Genomic DNA, 23,371 nt, shown 5'->3' on the forward strand with positions numbered 1-23,371 from the left:
GTCATAGAAAAGCACCTTAATAAAACAATAAAGTTTTGGTTCTGATTAGAAGAGCTCAATAATTACTTCTAAGTAAAATAAAAAGTTATCAAATGAAATTTAATGTAAAATTTTTTTATTTATTCCTAACAGTAATTTTATATACAGACTTCACTATAAGTTTTTAAATCCCTTTAATACTTTTTAATTTAAAGTTGCTAAACTGAATGGACGTTTTCAACTCTCCTCATTCGATTTACTCAAGAGTTGTCTCGATCCATACTATTCTCTCCTATCTATTAATATATTAATTGAATTTACTGCTTCTTTTAGCGTCAAATAAATGCATTATAAAATCAATAATTGTTAATATTCATTTCATCCAAATTGTATTATTGTAATTTTTACTGCTATAATAGTTAAATAATGTATATTTACACTCATTTCTACGTGAGGGTGATCGATGAATATCATTTCAGATTCCTCGCCGTCAAGAAGAATTGACACTGTTTTTTCTCCAAATTCATCATCTGTAATAAGAAAAATACCATCTAGTATAACTTTATAAATATATACCTAAACGAAAATTTTTTTTCTTTTGGAAACAGGTTAAAAAGTTTTGTTGAGACATAAGAGTACGCCTGTGAAATTTAGAGCTTGTAATATTAATATTATGAAGTTTCACATCGCACTTTTACACGGAAAAAAATGAACTATTTAAATTGAGAACGACAAGTAATATAATGATAATGTGATCAGTAAATACTATCATTCTAAATAGTAATATTTTCATTTATGATTAAAACGTGAATAATTGCAGGATAAGTATGAAAATTTATTGTCACGTCAGTGATATTTATATTAAATTCACAGTCTGTTGATTTTTTGATTGAACAAACAAAAATTTGCAGTCATTACGCCCCCGCGAATCTCCATAAGAGTCGATTTTATAAAAAAAAATAACATTCAAATCGGATGACTTCTTTCAAAGATATCGTCGGACAAAAAAGTTCACACACACACACACACACACACACACACACACACACACACACACACACACACACAGGCGTCTATCTAATGATGGTCAGAAGAACTTAATAGGACCTTAAAACGTCGAGATCTAATAAAACTCGATTTTCAAAACCGACTGAAACCAATAACTTCTCTTTTTTTTTGAAAATTTTTAATTTTCAAAGCGGAAAATTAAAAAAAAAATATTAAAACTAATACCAACACTGTTGACGACTTCTAGCAGAGCATTTAAATTAAATACAAATTATAAAGTTAAATATAGTTATATTAGTTTTTATTTTATTTTATTTATGATTTCAAATTAACTTGTTCGAACAAGTAAAGAAAAATTGTCAATATTATCCTGTCAAAGAATATTCCATATTAATAAAAAAGTTAATTGATTAATGATCATATGATATTAGCGTTTGAAGTTCTGACTTTTGGATTTTTTAATATAGATGTATGGAAAATAGACAAAATAATAAGCCATATTTTTTGAAGGTGTTTTCTTTAATATAAGACTGGACAAAAAATTTACTTTTGGAAAAACAATATTTTTTTAAAGTAGTAAATTAATAATAGCATGTTGCATAGTTAGGTTACTATAAGATAGTCTTTATGTGGTGAGTGCAATGTTTTCCGGAGGCCCGTGTATGTGCCCCGGAGACGTGTGCTGAAATCATTGCGCTCGCCGGGAAAAGTCTATCTGAGTAACCTACTATGTACTATATTTTATTCAACAATTGCCTGATTTACGTGATTTGTGACAATTTGCGATGCGGAATCTGTGGCTGTTTAGCGACACGGTGCACCCCCGAAATTACAACAAACCATCGACTCTAAAAAAATGGCACAGCGACAACCATGTGATACAGCACTCTACATATGATGAATTGAAGCAGCCATATTTAGTGTACTAGCCGTTCAACTTACATTTTGACTAAAAACTTTAAGTTGTTCAACGAGTTCCTATGATGCTTAATAGATGGAGCTCAGTTAAAAATTTTGAGACGCGTGGTGAAATGTCATTTCAACACTCACGTTTCACAACGCCGGTGGAACCCATACGAAAAAAATATATATCCGGATATATCCGGGCCAATCTGCATATATGAGACATACATTTTTATATATGTCGTTTATATGCAGATTGGCCGGGATATATCCGGATATATATTTTTTTCGTATGGGAAGTCGAGGACATCTACTTGGACTTTACTCAACTTCTTTGCACCGGTCGATAAACAGCCGTTTAGGGTTCGCAACGCAGACGTCATAAAGCGCGCAAATCAGGCCTGCTTTGAATAAAAATTATTGCATTATTAATTCCATATTTAAGTTGAAAAATAATTTTCTTGGCAACAGAAAATCGGAATTTATTTACAGTAGTTCAGAAAAAAAGAAGATCAGCATATCTCGAGCTGAGCTCAGATTTCTTTGATTGAGATTATGATTTTGAATGAAATTTTCAAACTTTTGCACCAAAAATGTATATTAGACTGATACATTCCAATAGTATAATTTCTTGTAAGAAAAAAATACAAAATTTTAAAAGTCATTTTTTTTCTTAGTGTAATTTTATTATGGTTAACTTTTTGATTTGTTAGAAAAGGGATGATTTTTATATGAACATATAGTAAGCATAGGTTGTATAGTTTTAATCTCACCTAGACTTGCATCATAAGTATTCATGTATTCACTAGTCATAAATTGCGAAACCAATGCAGTTTTTCCAACGCCCGAATCACCAAGTAGAACTACTCTGTACTTAGAACCTTCTTCAGCTTCACTTTCACTACTGTCGCAAACAGCACCTTGTCCACTGCAACATGATCCTTCAAATGGCGACCTTTCACCGGACACATTACTATTTCTGAAAAATAATATATTCATTACTTTAACAAAAGAAAAGCAAAGGAAGGCAAATGAAAAATGAATTATATTTCAATTTTCCTGAAAAAAAAAAAATTCATTTAAATAAGAATATTTTAAATAAATGTATGTACTGTAAAAAATATGAAGTAAATACACGGTAAGAAATGCATGGCGTTCCACACCATGCTGGTATGGTCTCAAGACAGATACCAAAATAGTATGTGAAATATTCAAAGACAGTATTGTAACGAGTCTCAGAAGTATGGCGTTATTTACTATACTGTATAGTACTGGAGCTATTGTATTGCTCACACGTATGCATAGCAGACACGGCGAAACAGCATGGCCCTGAGACCCATACTACAATGGCGAGGGCACAATGCTACTAGTTTTTCCCCCCATAATTTGTGGCGTGTCAATCAATGTATACTATCGTATTACCACCAAAACTATATAGATGTCGTTAGACTAGGTTTATCGGCCAGAAGCAATGTGGACATGGCAACGCAGTATGGGCCTGACGGCCATACTGACATTGCGATGTCCAAAAAATATTTTTTACCGTGTACAAATTTCGGATCAAATTCACTCTGTCACTTGGAGTGTCAGAGTTTCAAGAAAAAAATCACTGCACATCAGAATTTATTGATTTATTTTTTTTTTTTTAGCAGAGCGATTTTGGAGTGACGCAGGTTTCATTTCAATTTGCATTCAATCCAATCCGAAGTTTTAACACTTAAACAAATTTATACAAAATAGAAATTACTTTCTCACGAGAAAATACATTTATTGTAATAACTGATAAATATATTAATTCAAAATTCGTGAACGACCTCTTGAAAATTTTTTATCGAGCTGATTTTTGGAGAGGCTTTTTAAAACATCGTAACCAACAAATTTTCATGCGAGATCGAAAAAAAAATAGTCGGTTCTTTTGCGCCACCCTAATATATATATACAAATTTTTTAACGAATGGTATTTTTGGACCCTACTCGACTAATAATGATAGGTTATGACAAAATTCCTTGAAAAATCGACCATGAAGACAAATACAATAGTTAAATTTTTGAAAAATCTACCTAAAAATGAATTGTTGGCTTCAATCCATTGAATGTATCTGAAGCTAAATCCGTATTTTTAAACCTACATGAATCATTGATGATGCTGCACGAGAAGCATAGTATCAATCAACAGAATAGGTGATTCATATTCAAGTTAAACTCAGACATTTTCACAAGTTTTCGCTGTTGTATTCGTAATGTAACAACTAATAAAGTTATCATTCTTTCTTTATACACAAATATAATGACATTTGCCATAGTCGTGAAAAAACTATCATTTCAAATTAACTTTTTTATTTCTGAACCCGAATTTAGAGAGCTTGAAAACGTTATTGACTTCCTTTTTTTTTTTTTTTTTTTTAAATTGTAATTTACACCGCGGGAAGTTACAAACTTTCGTTCCGTTGGTCTCGTATTGTATCTGGGTCACTTGGATCAAACACCTGTCGAGGGCTTAAAAACTTCAATGGTTTCCGAGAGTTAAAAATTCATCCAAAAATTTATTCTTAACGTTTTTCCGCCAGAAAATAAAACAAAACTTTTACAATTCCAAGTTTTCAAGAATAAAAATTTTAAGCTGTATTTTAAAAATTTTATCTTTAATAAATATCCCAAAAAAAAAATTAATACTCAATAAACAAAATGATCAAAAATATAAATATATTCTTACTAATTTTTTAGAAATTTTGTAGTTCACATTTACAAAATTTTACAAGAGAATAAAGATGCAATTTTTTTAGAGAAAAAGTTATCAAAAATATTTGAGTTATGACCTTTAGAAAAATTGGTGACAGTTTATATTTTAGGTGGCACTCTATTATTATCATAAATTATAGAATATGCATAGAAATAATTCAAGTGTTATCAAATTAAATTACCTAGGTATTTTTTTTCATGAAAAGGTTTATATCTCTTTATATACCGCAAACTTTGCTTTCAACTCATAGTATGAAAGAGTCAACTTTTCTTGTTTGTTACTGTATGTTATATATAAGTTGAATTTAAATGTTTTCATTGTCACCATATATATATTTATTTATTTACTGTTACTCATACATTGGAAAAAGAAATTATTTTATTAATAATAAAATGAGATTATACTTTTTAAATTAAAAAAAAAATATTTGCACTTATGCAATAATGAAATTAATTACATTAAAAAAGTAAACAATTTGTGAAAGTTTTATATATATTATATAGATTTTTTAATTTTATTGTTTAACCAAAAACAAAATAAAATAAATAGCAAGAAATGAAATGAAAACTTGACATTATTTATGACGTGCTAATGCTTAAATTCCACGAATATTTAGTTGGCCGCGAAAAATATAAAACTAGTCATCAGACAGCCCCTCTTATACTCTTAACACGTGATTCCCATTTCCTACTGGTTTTGTACTCATCTCCGTTGGTTCAGATTAGAATAACTTAACCACTCGCAGTGATTCCACTCACTCTTGAGCTCAATCTCATCACTGTCACTTCATTTTTTAGTGAATTCATTATCTACCCGTTAATAAAAATGGAGATCGCCAAAGGTAAGCCAAAATTTATTTACAATAATTATTATTTTATATACAAAGAAGTCAAAAAATTAATATAATAAAAATTTTTGGAATTTTCGTGATTGAACTCTCAAGTTGTTAAACAATTATGCCCGAGTCGAAATATTAGTCGTAAGTTGAACGTTCTTAACGTTTTAAACGTGAATTGAACGTTTTTAACGTTTTAAAAGTAAATTGAACCATTTATTTGTATTTTAGTTCGTAAAAAATTGGTAACTTCACGAGCTATAATTTTAGTTTAATGATAACATTAATTAATTTATTTCAATATTTGTAATCACAATTTTCATAACCTTCATATCATAATATGTGAAAAAATATAACAGTCTTAAAGATAGAAGTATGAAACTGAAAAAAATTTTTTTTTAAAATACGAATTTGTTATTTAAGAGCCAGAAAGGCGGACGATAAAATTTTAGGATTTTTACGAAATCGATGAAAAAAATTTTTTGGTATGCTCATGTTTTCTTATTGTAAGTCTAAATAGGTTTTAGTTACGTTTTCGATTTATGATACTCTAATCTACGTTCTGAATAAGTTGAAAGCTGTCAAATTGAGTTTTTAATGTCCAAAACTTTCAATTTACGTTTAAAACGTTGAAAAAGTTCAATTTACGCCTAATATTTTGACTTTGGAGAAAATACAAATAAAGAATTTATCATCAATCATGAATAGTCGGAGAAAACTCTTGTAATATAACTATTTCTAAAAAGTATTTGTTGTAAAAATTAAATAAACAAATTAATAATTACGAGCAACCCACAGTCTCTACGTGACTGCCTGAGTATCACTAACAAATTTAGTAAATTTGATTTCCTCGTTTATTAAGGTCTTAACTATTTACTTTCAAATGTTTTCATTAATTCGCAAACCAATCGATTTGAAAAATTGTGTTAATTATAGGATTTAAAAAAAAATCTACACCATTAAATTTTTATGTAAGTCGTTGATACATTTTTTTTTTCTAAAATATATCAACTACGAAAAATACAAAAAACATTAAATTTCGTGGGTTTACCAAAAAGCTGTTGTCTTTTATTGATATGAAAAAAATCCAGTACCTATTCTCACAGTTTTTAAAAATTTTTATACCCGTAATTTTATAAAATCATTAATTATTATCATAGAAACATGGCATGGACTAAATTTTTCTTATTCTCTCTTAATAATATAGATATTAGATGTATATTCAGTGATATTTAGCTATATTCAGTGATAGAACAATCAAAGTATTAATTTATTTAGAGAAGATAAATACGATCGTCTTTTTTTTGACGCCTAATTAAAATGTATTACGAATGATATAAATAACTTTGTTTCACTCAAGACCTTTCTAAAAATACCAAATTTAATAACATTAACTTATTCTATCATATAGATACGGGAACAAAATTTTCCTTATTCTCTTAATAATATAGATAACAGAGTATTGTCAAATTTGTTTCGTATTATATTTAAATTTTTAATTCAAATGAATTAAAAAAAATAACATTTACCCACTTGTGTTCGGTTAAAAAAAAAAGAAAAGAAAAATGTCTAAAGCAAATCATTTTTAATGAAAGAAATTAACTATATAAGTTAAAGACTTAAGAGCAAAGTAAATAAATAGTATAAAAGATGGCACTTAATGTTTCCACATAATCCCCGGGCGTCAATAATGGCATCGAAAAGAACTCTTGTAAGGGTAAAAATATTGTAAGAAATAGAGGAAATGCTGCTAAACCAGCTTTACTTCTTATATTCAGCTGTTTTATGCTAGTCGGATCATATTCGATTGCTTCAACTTTTACCGAAAGTAAATTGTTACTCTATAAATTTTATCGTTCACTTTTATAATCAGAAATTTTTCTACAGAAAAAAAATAAATAAATAAAAAATAACATAAGTCAGTATCTAGTTTGAATTTTATTTGGGATGTACACTAAAAATAATTTATCTCGTATGTCTGCATTTGGCTGTATCAAAAAAATCGACTATTTTTTTTTTTCTTAATTATATCGAAAATATTGTTGGAAATGACGAAAACAAAATACTGTGAAAGTTTGAGCTCTTAATATGAACATTAAGAGGTTCCGCATTGCACTTTTCTATTTTCCATAAGAATAACATAGAAACATATTTTTTTGCGTCTTCTGATTTTTATAAGTAGCTAACGATGCGTTATAGGAATAATTGGCAGGCATATTTTTGTAGATAATTGAGTACTCTACAAAAAAAGTTTCTTATCATTTTTTGATAAATCTATTTGTTCAAAAGTTATTTGAGGTTGAAATCGAATTCATATTAAACTTTGAGATCTTTTTACTATTCCGGCGAAACTATCAGACCTATTACAAAACATTATGGTTCCTTTTTTGTAGACAATTTTATTCCCTAGAAGTTATTTCCAATAAAGTTTTTTCGAATTCTGCATTGTTTTCTAGTTTTTTTAATTTTAATGTCAAGCTCTTAAAATCGATCAGAAGACTATTTTTTTATGAGCTTGACATTAAAATTAAAATAACTAGAAAACAATGCGGAATTCAAAAAAATTTTATTGACAATAACTTCTAGGGAATAAAATTGTCTACAAAAAAGATTCAATGATATTTTGTAATAGGTCTGATAGTTTCGCCGGAAAAGTAAAAAGATCTCAAAGTTTAATATGAATTCGACTTCAACCTCAAATAACTTTTGAAAAAATAGATTTATCAAAAAATGAACAAAACTTTTTTTGTAGAGCATTTGATTACCTACAAAAATATGCCTGCCAATTATTCCTATGACGCATCGTTAGCTACTCATAAAAATCAGAAGACGCGAAAAAAATTTGTTCTATGTTATTCTTATGGAAAATAGAAAAGTGCAATGCGGAACCTCTTAATGTTCATATTAAGAGCTTAAACTTTCACAGTATTTTGTTTTCGTCATTTCCAACAATATTTTCGATATAATTAAGAAAAAAAAAAATAGTCGATTTTTTTGATACAGCCTAGTCTGCATGTACTTAAACGACTTACTGATATATTTTTTATATTTTCAGTAAATGACACGACAGCCAGCTTATTGGAACAATCTTCTAATATGAATATTAGCTCAGCAATGACGTCAGTTAAATCTTCAAAAACTGTACAAAGTGTTCAGACAAAACAAGTAATTGAGTCATCGAAAAGTGTCAAATCTGTGACGACATCTTCGATGAAATCCCACAAGTCAATGGAAGTTGAAGAAGAAATAGAATACACAGAAGATGCGTAACATAAATATATCTACAAACATCATTTGATATTTTTCAAGTCCGCGATTAAGACTTTACACACTGATAATGCACAACACTCATACATCACGCTAATGAAAAATTTTTAATGTTTTTACTTCTTTTCTTTTTTTTATATAAAGATTTTATTGATAGACATTCAGTAACTCTAAAAGCTTCATATAATTTCGTTTAGTAATCGAAAATCAATCTATCGTACACATGAACACCTTCAAAAGACTCAAATGTACTTTATTGAACTATTTCTGAAGTAAATATATATTTATTGGTATTCGTAAAAGAAAAATCCATTTAGTAGAATCTTTGGTGAGTTTTTTTAGTGTTTCACGTACCACTTGAGTTTATCCCTTTGAAACTCGATAGTTATCACAAAAAACTCGGCGATTTATGGCATCAAAAGTTCATTATTCTTTAATGCCCTTTATTTTTTTATTTTATTAAATTATTAAATGAGGTATCGCATGAAAGATAAATTTTTATTCCAAAGTAAAAGGAGAAACCGTGAACAGAAAAAAAAAGATTTTTATCAATGAAAGAATTTATATAGTTTTTTTATTTATAAAAATAAGTAATCTACGTCGTTCATGTAGGAAATAAATATAAAAGACAGTTAAATTTAATAATAAAAAAATGCAAGATCACAAACTCACGGTCAATCATCTGTTCGTGGGATCACAAAAATAACTGGCACTGGCATCTGTGCATTGGGCATGTGTATGTGCGTTCTAAAACGAGAAACACAGAAAACCAAAGAAAAAAATAAAGATGAAGAAAATAAAAAGGGATAGAAACAATGTTAGAACTATGAGTAAAAGTATTTGGCGTTGTTCCAATTGTCTAGAACTTTGCCAAAGAACAAATACGTATTCTTATTTATTTCAACAGAGATATTTTATTTCTTATATATATTTATGACTTTAATTGGATGTCACATAAATTATAGACATATCTTATTCATGACTGTATAATTTTCTTTTGTCACAATTTATAATTAACTTTTATGTTTAATTAAAATTAAAATGTGAGTGTCAATAACTAGGCTCAATTTTATAGGTACTTAACAGTTATTGACCCTCGAATGAAACCATGATATTTTTAACATTGGTGATAATGTGTTTGCTTATATGAATATTTATATTAATATTTTATAATATAATTCAAATTGTTTATGTCTTAAAAAAAAGTGTGTTGTATTTATAATAAATATTTCATTCTTTTTCAATTAATTTTAGTTTATTTCAACTTAATATCAGGTAACCTAACAAGCAATAAATCATTTTTAATTATCAGTCAGAAACTAGGCTAATGCCTAAGTCAGAAGCTACAGCACAAGAAAGTTTTGAGTGTCAAAAACTAGGTCTTCAAATATCACTTTTTGAAACATTAATTTAAATTGTTAATTAGCTTCATATTTTTATTTTGCGCTTATGACCTAACCTGAAAATTATAAACTTTATTATAAGACATGTTATGTATCTAAATTGAATTTTATGTTATTGTGGTCTCAGTAAGAGAATAGACTTCGGAAACTGTCTCCACTGCCAAACATTTATGAACTGCGCATGCGTACAGAATAGTGGAAGAACATTTAACACGTAAAACATCCAGAGTGGGAGTAAAAACCGATGACACCCGAAGTCCAATTTCTTGTTGGGATGAAAATAGTTGTCAGAAAATAACCTTAGCTGTCGCTCTTGAAAAGTCAGAAAGGGAGCTTTTTATCTGAAGCAATATTACTTTCGTTTAGTAATTCACTGCGAATCAGTGCACGGTAAGAAATGCATGGCGTTCAACACCGTGTTGGTATGGTCTCAAGACAGATACTAAAATAGTATGTGAAATATTCCAAGACAGTATTGTAACGAGTCCCAGAAGTATGGCGTTATTTACTATACTGAATAGTACTGGAGGTATTGTATTGCTCATACGTATGCATAGCAGGCACGGCGAAACAGCATGGCCCTGAGACCCATACTACAATGCCGACGGCACAATGCTACTAGTTTTTCCCGCCATAATTTCTGGCGTGTCAATCAATGTATGCTATCGTATGATCACCAAAACTATATAGATCTCGTTAGACTAGGTTTATCGGCCAGAAGCAATATGGATACAACAATGCAGTATGGGCCTGACGGTCATACTGACATTGCGGCGTCCGCGACAACTATTGCCAATGTTACTATTCCCGCAATCGTTGAACCATCCATGCATACAATTTTATAACCTATAAAAATCTATGATAGCATACAGTATGGCGTTCACGTCCATACTGGCATAGTGTTATCCGCAAAATATTTCTTACCGTGTATGTAGTACCCGTACTACATTATTTCACTAGAATATTGTGGTTGGGAGAGCCACCATTTTTATTTCCCTTCTTTTTTGAAGACTTGCTAGCTGCTCGAATTTACAATTTCACGTGTAAGTTCTTCCCAAAGTCTTATTAGAGTCACCAAAAAAGATTTTTCCAAGTAGCTCGTAGTAAAAAGAGTAGCCTGAAGGAGGAATGTTTTCTTGCAGCTAATCGATTTGAACGTCCAACGTTTCCTCAACAAATAAGTCACGAAAATACTCTGGTTTTCCATTCTTTAGTAATTTATATAAGTAGCAAACTGCAGAATATAGTCGGCGATATTTAATTGTAAGCCATATTAGTTCTTGACGGCAAGGACTAATATGGTCATCTTTTTTGAGATTGAAGATAAATCTAATTGAAGAGTTGACAGCTCGTTGTAGCTTCAGATCATTTTTTTAATTCGAATCAATAAGAACAATAGAGCAGTAATCAATTACACAGAATAAAAAAAATTCTCGACTGAAGGTAAATAGTTTTGATTCAAGAAAATTTTTTTGGAGACCTAAATTTTCTCAGATAAAGTAGAAGTCTTCTTCAACCAAGACGAATTTTTTTTAACCAAGACAAATCCTCTTGGCTCAAGAAAATCTTAACTTGGTTCCCGAAAACGTTTCTCTTCAAAAAAATTTTCTTGCCTCAAGAAACATTTTTTTTCTGTGTAGAGGTAGGATAGTGGCTGTTACTAGGAGTTTTCTTATTTCAGTAGTGTAAATATTTTTAAATAGTACAATATAATTATTATTTTTATTTGATGGGGGTCATAATGAAACGCATTTGAATCCATAATTACATTCCTCCTAAAACATTCTCGATTGTTCTCAAAAACATACTCTACACGTAGAAAATGAGTCCCGAAAATATGTTAATATTTACTATATTTCAGTAAGAAATACTAATGCAAATCAATGTGCATCACTTCACTATTTATTACTAAACGTGTAGTCAAATTCACAAAATGATAATAACTATATATTTATCTAAAAAATCTATTATATTTTCCACTACATATTACATAAAATTCTAATTTAATGAGTTACTAAAACGTTTTATAAATTAAGAACATAATATTTTACGTTTAATTTTTCATACATGAATCAATTATTTACTGAAATAGTTAAGTATATTAAAAACAATTATTTCTATTAAATATAAATCCATCTAAATATTAAAACTCTGGACCGGAGTGAATGCGCGTTGGAATAAAATCCGAAATTACTCCCTATTTTTCACATTGTAGCATGTAAATGAATGCAAAAGCTGCGCCACTATTCCCTGCCAATAGTTTCCGGGCTAGTACACCAAAGCCGACTGCAGTGTTTGAGCTTCCATAGTACTAGTATATACATATTCTAAAGCAAGGTAGTCAACAGAGCCTGCCTGATGTGTACGTTGACGTACTCAGCGCGAAACTATCGAATTTATTACATAGGAATTTAAGGCATTTCGAAAAATTTTTTTAATTTTGATGATTAGCTTATAAATCAATTTATTCTGAATAAATCTTCCGTATCACCTGATGCATATTCCAAGTTTATTATTTGTGTCAATCTTAAAAATAATATAATACAAATTATATTTTTCCATCCATTTAATGAACAAAAAATGAATGACATCTTAATTTTAAATGTCTTGCAAAGAATAAAATCTTGCGAGCAAAATGATGTAAAATACATGAGGTACAAAATTTGTATTAGGTGGTATTATTCTGCAGAATCACACAATAAGTTATAGATCAAATTGAACGGAATATAGTCTAGGACCGGATAGCTCAACTGGTAGAGCACTCGGCGCGATACCGACATGGTCTGGGTTCGATTCCCAGTTCGGGATATCTATATTTTTCTCAATTTATCTATAAATTGTCTTATTGAGAAGGTTAATTGTAAGTTTAAGTTTCACTATATTTAAAAAACTCGTGCCATAACGAATCATGTGTGATGATTATTTCTTCGTCATGCACGACCATGCACATTTGAACATGATTTGCATGGGCATGATGTCTTTGCTTGAATCATGCAAATTCAGGCATGATCATTCATGAATAAGCTTGATCATGCATGATATTGCATGAATCATGCATGACTATTCTTGCCTTGTCATGCATGGTCATGCATGATTGAACATGTCTTTGTATGATCGTGCGTGCCTTTGCATGAGTCGTGCAAAGTTATGCCTGGATCATGCACGATCATGCATGATCAAGCCTGATGATTTTTCCCGGGTGGTATAATAGATGAAGCACTCTCATGGCATCAACAAGTTATAGCTATAAGTAACCAATCAATAAATTGTCTAGCACGATTAAAGATAAATAACAATTTGTTTAATACATCAGTGCGCAGAAGGTTAGTTACAGCTTTGATTACTGCTTTGCAGTTTATACAAACATCTCAGAAATGTTGCTAACTAAACTACAAAGGAAATTTAATGCATGTATTCGTTTTATCTTCCGGCTACAACGTTATCAACACGTGACTCCGTATAGAAGATACTTCGGTTGGTTGACTTCAAAAGATCAACGTGAATTTTTAATAGCTTATAAGATATTGTGATTTCAACATGATAAAATATTAAAAATCAACTTCTATATATATTTTTACTTCAATTCGAAACCGTGTTGGTAGACATCAAGATGTGCTCCATTTACCATATGCCAGAACTGTGACTTATGGTAAGTCATTTCTGATGACGGCAGTACGTTTGGAGTCAACTACCAGAAAATATTATTGTTCTCAGTGATTATAAAGAATTTAGGGCAAGATGTTACACTTATTTCATTAATAGAGACTTGCAAAGGGACTTATAGTATTGTACATGTAAAATGGTTCGATTAAAAATTATTTAATTTACATATTATGATATTAGGAAATATTTCTGCTTGAGAAAATATTTTAAAATCTTGAGCCAATGACACGTATGCACAGCTTATATATTAAATACTAAACTTTATGTTTGTTACAATTATTATATTAGATTTCATTTTTTATATTGTTATATATGATATTAATTATTTTGTAATGATGGCCCTTAGGAAGCTTAGGCTCTAGGGTCAATAGAATTTAATAAATAAGTAAAATAAATAAATTCTAGTAATATTATCTATCAGACTCTTCCCTTGATTAAAAAAAGATGAATAAGAATTTATAGTTTTTCGATTATTTTTATCGTTCATAAGAAGTAGGTTCTATTGAAATTCTATTAAAAAAAAAAAAAAAAATTGATATTGATATTGATAATAACCCATTTTCGTTAAAGGCTTTCAATTTGTCTGTTTCACCACAGACTTCGATTTTTCTGCTGCATAGACATTTTATGAGTAGGGTATATTTTCTACACTCAATGCTCGCAAACTCAATAGTCTAGTGCATAATTCTATACGATTAAAATAAAAATGATCTTTTTAGTTTTTTAATGTTTTCGAATGAAATCGCGTTATTTTTAGTTTTATTTATACATATATTTATATATTCTATTCCAATATTTGAAATAACTTTGTTGTTAAAACCTATATTGGAATATTAAATTTATAAATTATGAAAAAGTTATATTTGACCATAAGTATAATCGCAAAAATGATACCATAATTTTTAAAAAAGTTCTGAAAATGTGAGCATTAGGTTCATGAAATATAACCAATAAATAAACTGTTGAAGTGGATCAAATTAGCCAGTTACTTATTTAACAACATTATAATCGTATTTTGTTAAAAATTGTGTTTCACTATTTTTCGTCTAATTTGTGACTCTATTTCAAATAATAGCTTTGTCATTCATTAAGGAGAGAGAAAGTTTATGATTGATTTTCTGTTAGAAAAATTATTATTTTTTTTTTTTTTCAGCACGAAGGGAGTGAAAACAAAGTATGAAAAGGGTCAAGTACATCCAAAAAACATAAAGCCATTAATATCACAAGTTACATGATTAGACAGAAATTCCAACGTCAGTTTCTCATTAGAGATATTATTATTTAAATGCTATTTTCTGTCTATTAAAAATATTTTCAGGAAAATTTGGAATGTATCTTTAAATTATCAAGAAAAAATATTTATCATTGAATATTTTCAGAATAACTTTAAACTGAATTTTATTTAATTGCTTAATAAAAATCACTCAAAAATCTGAAAACTGTTGAATCTGCGGGCCAGCTCCAAAAATTCTTACTAATTTCGAGCTTCTTAGACTCAAAATCATTATTGTGAATACATTTTCTAGCTTGAAAATTCTCTTAGTACAGTGGTTTTTTTGAGCTCATCGAGCTTAAAAAAAGTTATGTCCTGCCTTGAATTACGAAAATTCAATAAAATAAAAAATACTGAGTGGGCCATTCTCCACTCTAATTTGTCTTAGAAAACCATGGCGCCCAAAAAAGCTCGAAGATTAGAGATCACTCAGTGTTGGATTAGGGCAAGTTTGTGACAATGGCATGCCTGAAATCTTAGTAATTATAAGAAGAGGAAACCTTTTTTACGGTATTGAAGAGAAGTGGCATCACACCACTTATCACGAAGCAACCTGTCGACCAATACAGGGAATTGGGACCACGGGGGGCCTTTCCAAGCCCGTTCCAACGAGAGTCTCTTTATTTCCTGGGGTGACAGTAGTGATTGGCCCAAGAGAGGTATATGCTCGTGATGGCTTGTTGGTGAGGCGCCCACACACAAAAGGATATTTGACTTGATCATCGATTCTAGGGTAAGGCAATATTTAGGTTATGCTCAATATTTCGTTATTATTATATTATGGTGGAGAATAGGGGTGTTATGAATGCGTGTATGTCTAAAAAGGTTAGGTTACGGCCTCCCGTAAAACGAAGGTGGACTTTAGTCCCGTTACATTAATTAATTAATACGTTTATTCTGATTGAATTTTGTAATTTTTTATCCGAAGCAATCTGACTTAATTCGATCATTATTATTTTTTATCGATAGAATGCTGACCAGCTTAAATTAAGTTAAGGTTACTACAAATTGGAGTAAATAAATGCTAACTCCAACTTAGAATAACCTTAACCACACGTGTAGTAACGTCAGTATTATTTATGTAGTATCCTTTAATACATTTTAAAGTACTCGCTACTACAAATGTTTTAATACAATATCGTAGTTAGAAAAACCACAATTCTTTACTAGAAAAAAAACCCTAATGAAAGTTTTCTTGAATTTTTTTACTCTGTGGATACCTCTTTGTCTATTGAAAAATAGTAATTATTTTGTGATTGGAAAACCTAAAACGACAAATTATTTATTAAGTTGGACGCCAAGTTAGTGTAACGAGGAACCACCTCGACCATCGATGACCTTGATCAGCCCGGCAGCTCTGCAATCGATAGAGGGGCGGTGGGTCAAATGACGATACGCACCTGACAACAAAACTTACATACTAAATACGGCAAATAATAAAATAAATGCCTCGATAAAAAAAAAATAACAATGAATTTATCTATTTCATAACATTTCAAATCATACTCGATAATAATAACATAATAATTCGTGGTTCGGCTAAATAACATTATAACACTAGATCGAATTCAAAAACTCACGATTGATCGACGTAATAAACTAACGAAATTGATCGTTTTAAAAACAAACAACGATTGATCGACCGGATCATATTAATCGGATCGATCACAAACTCAACAATTGTTCAAATTAACAAATCGACTATATCTTACCCGAACCCGGCGATTCATACGCATTCAATCCCACACATGTCATTCATACCGCGCACATAAAACCAGTCAATTTTACTTGAAATATTATTGCAAAAATAAATACACGGAAAGATTGGAACTCGACTGGTTACTGTTCTGCACCCGATTCAGTACGGTGCTAGAAGAAAATGCTCGATTGTGGTGCAGCACCGCACTGATTACCGAGCGGAACCTGACTGAGTGATATGTGTACACGACTCACTCAATCAGGTTCCGCACAGTAATCAGTGTGGTGCTGCAGCACAATCGAGCATTTTTTTTTTAGAACCGTACTGAGTCGAGTGCAGAACAGTAACCAGTCGTGTTTCAATCTTTCCGTGTACTACGGCTTACTCAAAGTAATTCAAAGTCACGAGTACCAGCGAACGTTTGAAAACAAGGCGGCAATCACCCGCTATTTTGAACACGTTTTATTATCACATTAATTGACAAATACTTTTATTTTCCTAATACAATTCTAGAGCATTGAACCTTCGCCTAAATTAATTTACCACTACAATATTCCAATTGAAAAAATTTACAAGTCTTAAGACTCTAAATGCTCTGGAATCAAGATCGACGAGAAAGACGATTACCAAGTTAATCTTGCCGTACATCAGCCTCCATGATCGTCCTGAACCAGGAACTTTAGTTAACGTAGATCAAATCTTATTTACGTGAACATCTCCATAACAAGATAAACGAAGTATAATTCATAAGTCGCGTACAAACTAACAAAATACAATTTAACGAAATAACTTCAATTTAAGCGGTACCATTTGTTAATACGTTAAATACGGAAACGAGCACACGCGTGCACGCTTTGTCTCCGTTCAAGCTGGAATCGTCGGTTTCTTCTCGTTCCATCTTCTTCATCCATGTCAGCGATGGCGTTGCAGTCGAATCTTGAAAATCCGTGGATCAATTATCAATTGGATACATTGTCGACAGTCAGGTTTCAGGCTCGTATAGCAGTCAACAAACCTCCTGAGCTGCTCCAAGTCACATCTACTACAGCAGTACTGACTTCTCGAATTCGATGGTGGAGGCGATGATCCATACATGGTTTAATATGACTTTTTCGCCCATGTCCGTGCTGTAATTGTCAATACGGCTTGCAACATCTCTATCAGGGCCCTCGGATGAAGTACCTGCCGACTCTCGGCGTCTTGCTTCTTCTCGTACGCAACGGCTCGTTCTAACTTGCTCGTCTCGTCTTCTCTCGTCATCAGTGGCATTTCTCGTACATTTTAGAAATAAATCAAATACAAATAATCAATATTCATTCATACTCTCGCATACATAACACTCAAACGGTTGGATTCAGGCCTGGACGCAATATCTATTAATCGTTCATTAATTTCTTTAACCGTAACCTTTAAACAATTTTTTCAACTTGTTGAGATGTATGATGGACCGAGAACAGGACATGATTTTTCACGTGTCAAAATATGTATAGATATATGACTTACATATGATTATATACAATGAGATCAGGCCAATTTTCAGGTTTAATTACATATGATATTATACAAAATCAAATATAATTATATATGATTTGGCAAAATAATTATGTCCCGGTAATTCAAAGCTCACAAAATTAAAGTTTAAAAGTATGTGTCAGTGTGTACATATATTTTGTAAACGGTTATTTAGTCGCCTGGAATCCGTCAAGCGAACTATCCTCGCACAAGTACATTTGGCTTACCTCACTTGCTTCTTGGTTGGGCGCCAGGCGAGTGACACTCACCGATGAACAAAAATCGTCGTCGTTGGCTCAGGGTGGTGGATCGGGAAGAGAATAGGCACTTAAATTTATTTCAAATAAAGTATCGGACAAAATTACGGGTAACTTATTATAATACCAAAATAAAATGAAGCAGTTATATCGTGAAACAAATAATATCAAAATAAACAATTAACGTAATTGCACTAAATTAACAATAGCTAGTCGATAAGTTCAATTTACAGGTCGGGTTCAGCTTATTACTCGATATACTTCAAAAATTAATAATTTTAATTATTTACAACAAATAATAGTATATTGTACAACTAGTGCGGTAAGTTGTCGATTGCCCACGAGAGCGAAGTTGAGCGCACGAACGAAGTGAGTGCGCTCATTCGCTCGAGTGGGTAATCGACAACACCGCACGAATTGAACACAGTTTTTTTTATCATTAATGCAATATAAGTACTATCTTAGTGCTCGCTGTTTTATTCTCCAAGTAGCTTTTTGCTGATTCAACTGTTGCCGCGACATTTTTGTGGGTTAAACGATAATCTGCATGCGACAAGAAGTAAATTTGAGTGCGACAAGTTTACTTGTCGCACTCAAATTTACTTGTCGCACGCAGATAATCGTTTAACGCACACAAATGTCGTGGAAACAGTTGAATGGGCAAACAGCTATTTGGCGAACAAAAGAGCGTGCGCCAAAATAGCACTTATATTGCATGAATGATAAAAAATCATAAATCGATAATTACTCAATATTTAATGCAGTATAAATCAGTATGACACGATTAATAGTACGGGACACGGAAAAAAATGAACTATAGAAATTGAGAACGAAAAATAATATAAAGATAAAGTGATCAGTAAAAATTATCATTCTAAATGGTAATTTTTTCGCTTATGATTTAAACGTGAATAATTACAGGATAAGTATGAAAATTGATTGTCTATGCAAGAAAAACTACTATTTGAACTTTAAAAATCGTAACTGTGCACCCGAGTCGAAATTTAAAACGTATCTCAAGCGTCTCAGACGTTGCAAGCGTGATTAAAACGTTTCAGATCAAAAACGTAATAAGTGCAATTTTGAGCGCTTAAGTATGGAATAAGCGGGATGGCCTTTAGGGTCAACCGTTTTCCTAATTTTTTTTCGAGTGGTCCATTGTGCCCCATATATCAAATATTTGCTCGAAATATCATAAAAACATGATAGAGGTCATAACTTGACAGAAAATGGAAAAAACATTTATACCTTATACCCAGTACATAACTTTTTTAATTTTAATCGGAATTAAAAAATTATTGAAAAGTTTTAAACACACTCTTAACGCCTGAGACATCTTAAACGCGCTTTCAACGCCTGAGACGCTTAATTTACGTTTTAAACGTCTGAAACGCCTAAGGTCCGCTTGGAACGCCTGAGACGCTTGAGATACGTTTTAAATTTCGACTGGGGTCATACTTAAAAAATTGACGGAACGGATTATAAAATTTATTATTTGGAATGTTAAAATTCCCCATATTGACACCCGGGTTTCGGATTATAATTTCAAACACCACTCTTTAAAGTTTATTTTTTTCCGTGTAGGAATTGGCCTCGGTATTGATCAGTGTCAGCTTGACGGCAACTCGACGTCGATTCGGTTGACAACGGATACAGTCGGTAACTCAGCGCTCTTGTTATGCGTACAAATCAACTAACTTCAATTCTTCGGACTGTCGTGTCTCAGGTTCAACAAAATGGCGGTCGGTAGGCAAATATTATAACCTTGAAACTTGTGAACCAAAATATACGAATACTGATATCGGTAGTGTTACAATTCTACTCACAACATCTCTACTCAAGGAAAGTAGCTATAACTCTATACTCACTCATAACTTTACTCAGCCTCAACGCTACTCACGTAGTTCAGCCTATCGTGAAAATAGCAATTCTTTGTGATTGCATAACAACAGCTATTGATGACAACAATGTTAACGAGCTCAAGGAGCTCGAAAACAGTGGGAAATTTCTGGACTGACCCATAGGGTCTACCGTTTTCCAGAGAAAAATAAACATATCGATTTTCATTAGTTATAAATTTGAAAATAGTCCAGAATTAATAAAAAAATATTAAAAGTCATTTCTAAATATTCAATTTTCAATTGCAGGTATAATCATTTTTAAAAAAATTGTTATTAATTACTAATATAATCTCTAAATAATTTATTTGGGGAAACTATAGAATGAATACTTAATCACCCAAGTACCAAATGTATAAACAGGGTTCACTTTATTATTTATAAATATTCATTTCATTTCAACTACTATTCATATTTTATTAGATGATCATTTATCTTTATTTTCCTTACCCTCTCGACACAAAGGGATTCGAGATACGAAAAGTCTTTCAAGAAATGTAACAATAGATCCATAGTTTTTTTTTTTGGTTTAATTTTCCTCGAGACGAACAAATTTCACAATAAAAAATTCTACACAATTTTTTATTACAAAAATTGCCTTGAAAAATAATACTTTCATTTAATATCTTAACCTAATAAACTTTATTAGAGAAATTTTACTTTAATGAAAAAAAAATTATTCATGCTCAAGAATACATTCTGGAATTATTTTTTAATCCTGAACATGGTCGAGAGAGAATATTAACAAATTACAGCAGAGTAATGGAGCAGAAACGAGGTAATACTTTTGATTAAATCTTGGTGCTTGGTAAATATTCTCTATTATGTCCATCAGTCTTACAAAGTTCATAATATTTCTTATAAAAATCTAAATAGGAAAAAAATATTAAAGATCAGACGTTAAAAGTAAAGTATTCTGGTATCTTAAAAGAATGTCAGAAAAACATAACTCTTTTTCTCATATATTCATAAAGTCGAAATTTTAATCTACTCGCAAACAGTAAATATTATCAACTGAATTTAAATTTCAAGAGCTAAATTTACATTTTTGATCCGTTGAATAAAGGAACTGTCACGTGTAAGTCATCATGAATGCTTGATATAATTTAGAATATATACGAAATTTCTATTCTCCAGAGTGAAGACAAAATCATTCGACAAGAAAAAAAAGAAAATATGAAAGATAAACTTTAAAAAAAAATATAGACGCTTTAGTTCTCTTACAAAAGACAATACTAAATATAATAAGTTAAAATACATACTGAGGATAAAACCATAGTTACCTAGAAAGATATATCTCTTACATATAAAGAAATAGCATATGATTCTAACCCTGTATCAGTTGCCTCGAGGGATCAGTTGACATGATTATTTTATGGCTGTCACACACGCACGATTCAATATTGAATAGTGTGAAAATATATAAAAGAATTAAACTTTTTCTCTTCCCTCTAGCTCTTTCACAATCACCTAACTTTATCAATACACACATAGAGATAGAAGAAAATCCAAGTGTTTAGAGTGATGTTGACTTTTTCTATTTGCTTCGATCACTTATTTCACTAGTATAAATTCAATATTTGGAAATCAACTTCTATTGAACAGAAAAAAAATTCAATTTTATCGATAAATTAATTTATCCTTAAGTATTAACTTTTGTATATCCTCCACAATATAGAAAAAAAAACCTGTCTATCGGTTGACCCTGCGGGCCAGCCCCAAAACTCCCCGCTGTTTTCGAGCTCTTCGAGCTCGAAAATACTTTTGTGTGCCATTGTTTTCGAAAAAAACCGATTTTAGCATTTCTTTCTCCCACGATATCTCAGGAACGAATTGACCGATTTTGATAGTTGAGGCGGCAATCGGCGTATATTATTGAGTTCTAGAGCCGATCAGATTTTGGACTTGATTTATCTGGTCATTTCTGAGATATTTCAAAAAAACTAAAAAAAATTTTTTTCAATTCTGTCGACAACGGTTTTTCTTGAACGAATGAACTGATTTTGATGGTTGAGGTGGCATTCGGCGCGGCTTATAAAGCTCTAGAGCCCAGTCGATTTTGAAATCAATCCATCGAGCACATTAAAAGTTATCCGAAAAAAACATTTTTGAAAAAATTTTATTTTTTGAATATCTCTGAACGAGCCCTACCGATCAAGCTCAATTTTCTAACAGCTTCAAGATATTGACAAGCCGCGTCGAATACCACCTTAAAGTTCAAAATCGGTTCATCCGTTCAAAAGATACAGGTATTTACATACGTACATACATGCATACATACATTCGGGCATCATCGTGAAATTAGTCAGAATAGCTTCCTAGGACCTCAAAACGTCGATATCTGATGGAAATTCGATTTTCGTAAATCGAACCGAAACCAATAACTTCCCGAATTTTTGAAAATTCACAATTTTCTTAGCGGGAAGTTAAAAAACTAATAATACCGTGCTAAAGTGTTCGGATGCAGCTGCCCACCACATTGAGCAGGGTATGTAAGCAACTTCCAAAGGCACTTATGAATATCTTGTCAGCATGCCTTGTGCTGACTAAAAAGGCAAATATCCGCACGGAAAGAATTATCTAGTAAATTTTACTCGTGAATTACCCGAGTCGAAATCTCAGGTCTGTTTTAATCGTAAAAGTTTCCGAACCCTCTGAAGTCTCATTTACCGCCTAACACGAGACCTGTTTTGAGCGTAGATGACGGTTTCGGAAAATAAATACGATTAAACCAGACCTGAGCAGTACCGTTTTAATCGTAAAGGTTATCAAAAGATGTACCATTATTATTATTTTTTAACTCATTCATTATTATTATTATTATTATTATTATGGCTTATTATTATTTTACGACTAACTTATAACCCACCCCAGACAAGACCCAAATATATCGGCCGTAGCGTAGGGGGTAAAGCGATAGTCTGGTGAGCGTTA

At 31.1% G+C, this 23,371-nt stretch overlaps 1 protein-coding gene across 3 annotated transcripts in view; it reads right to left on the reverse strand.

Annotated features, from left to right (window-relative positions):
- Window positions 1-23,371, reverse strand: part of LOC130668130 (uncharacterized) — a 93,239-nt gene that overhangs the window by 8,822 nt on the left and 61,046 nt on the right. For all 3 annotated transcript variants that reach the window (XM_057470243.1, XM_057470241.1, XM_057470242.1), the window contains 2 exons: window positions 2,664-2,869; window positions 418-509 (listed from right to left, as the gene is read on the reverse strand). In XM_057470243.1, coding sequence (XP_057326226.1) covers window positions 418-509; window positions 2,664-2,869 — 298 coding nt within the window. The remainder of the gene's footprint in view (window positions 1-417; window positions 510-2,663; window positions 2,870-23,371) is intronic.

Source organism: Microplitis mediator, chromosome 5 (assembly GCF_029852145.1).
Source record: "Microplitis mediator isolate UGA2020A chromosome 5, iyMicMedi2.1, whole genome shotgun sequence".
Classification (NCBI taxonomy): Eukaryota; Metazoa; Arthropoda; class Insecta; order Hymenoptera; family Braconidae; genus Microplitis; species Microplitis mediator.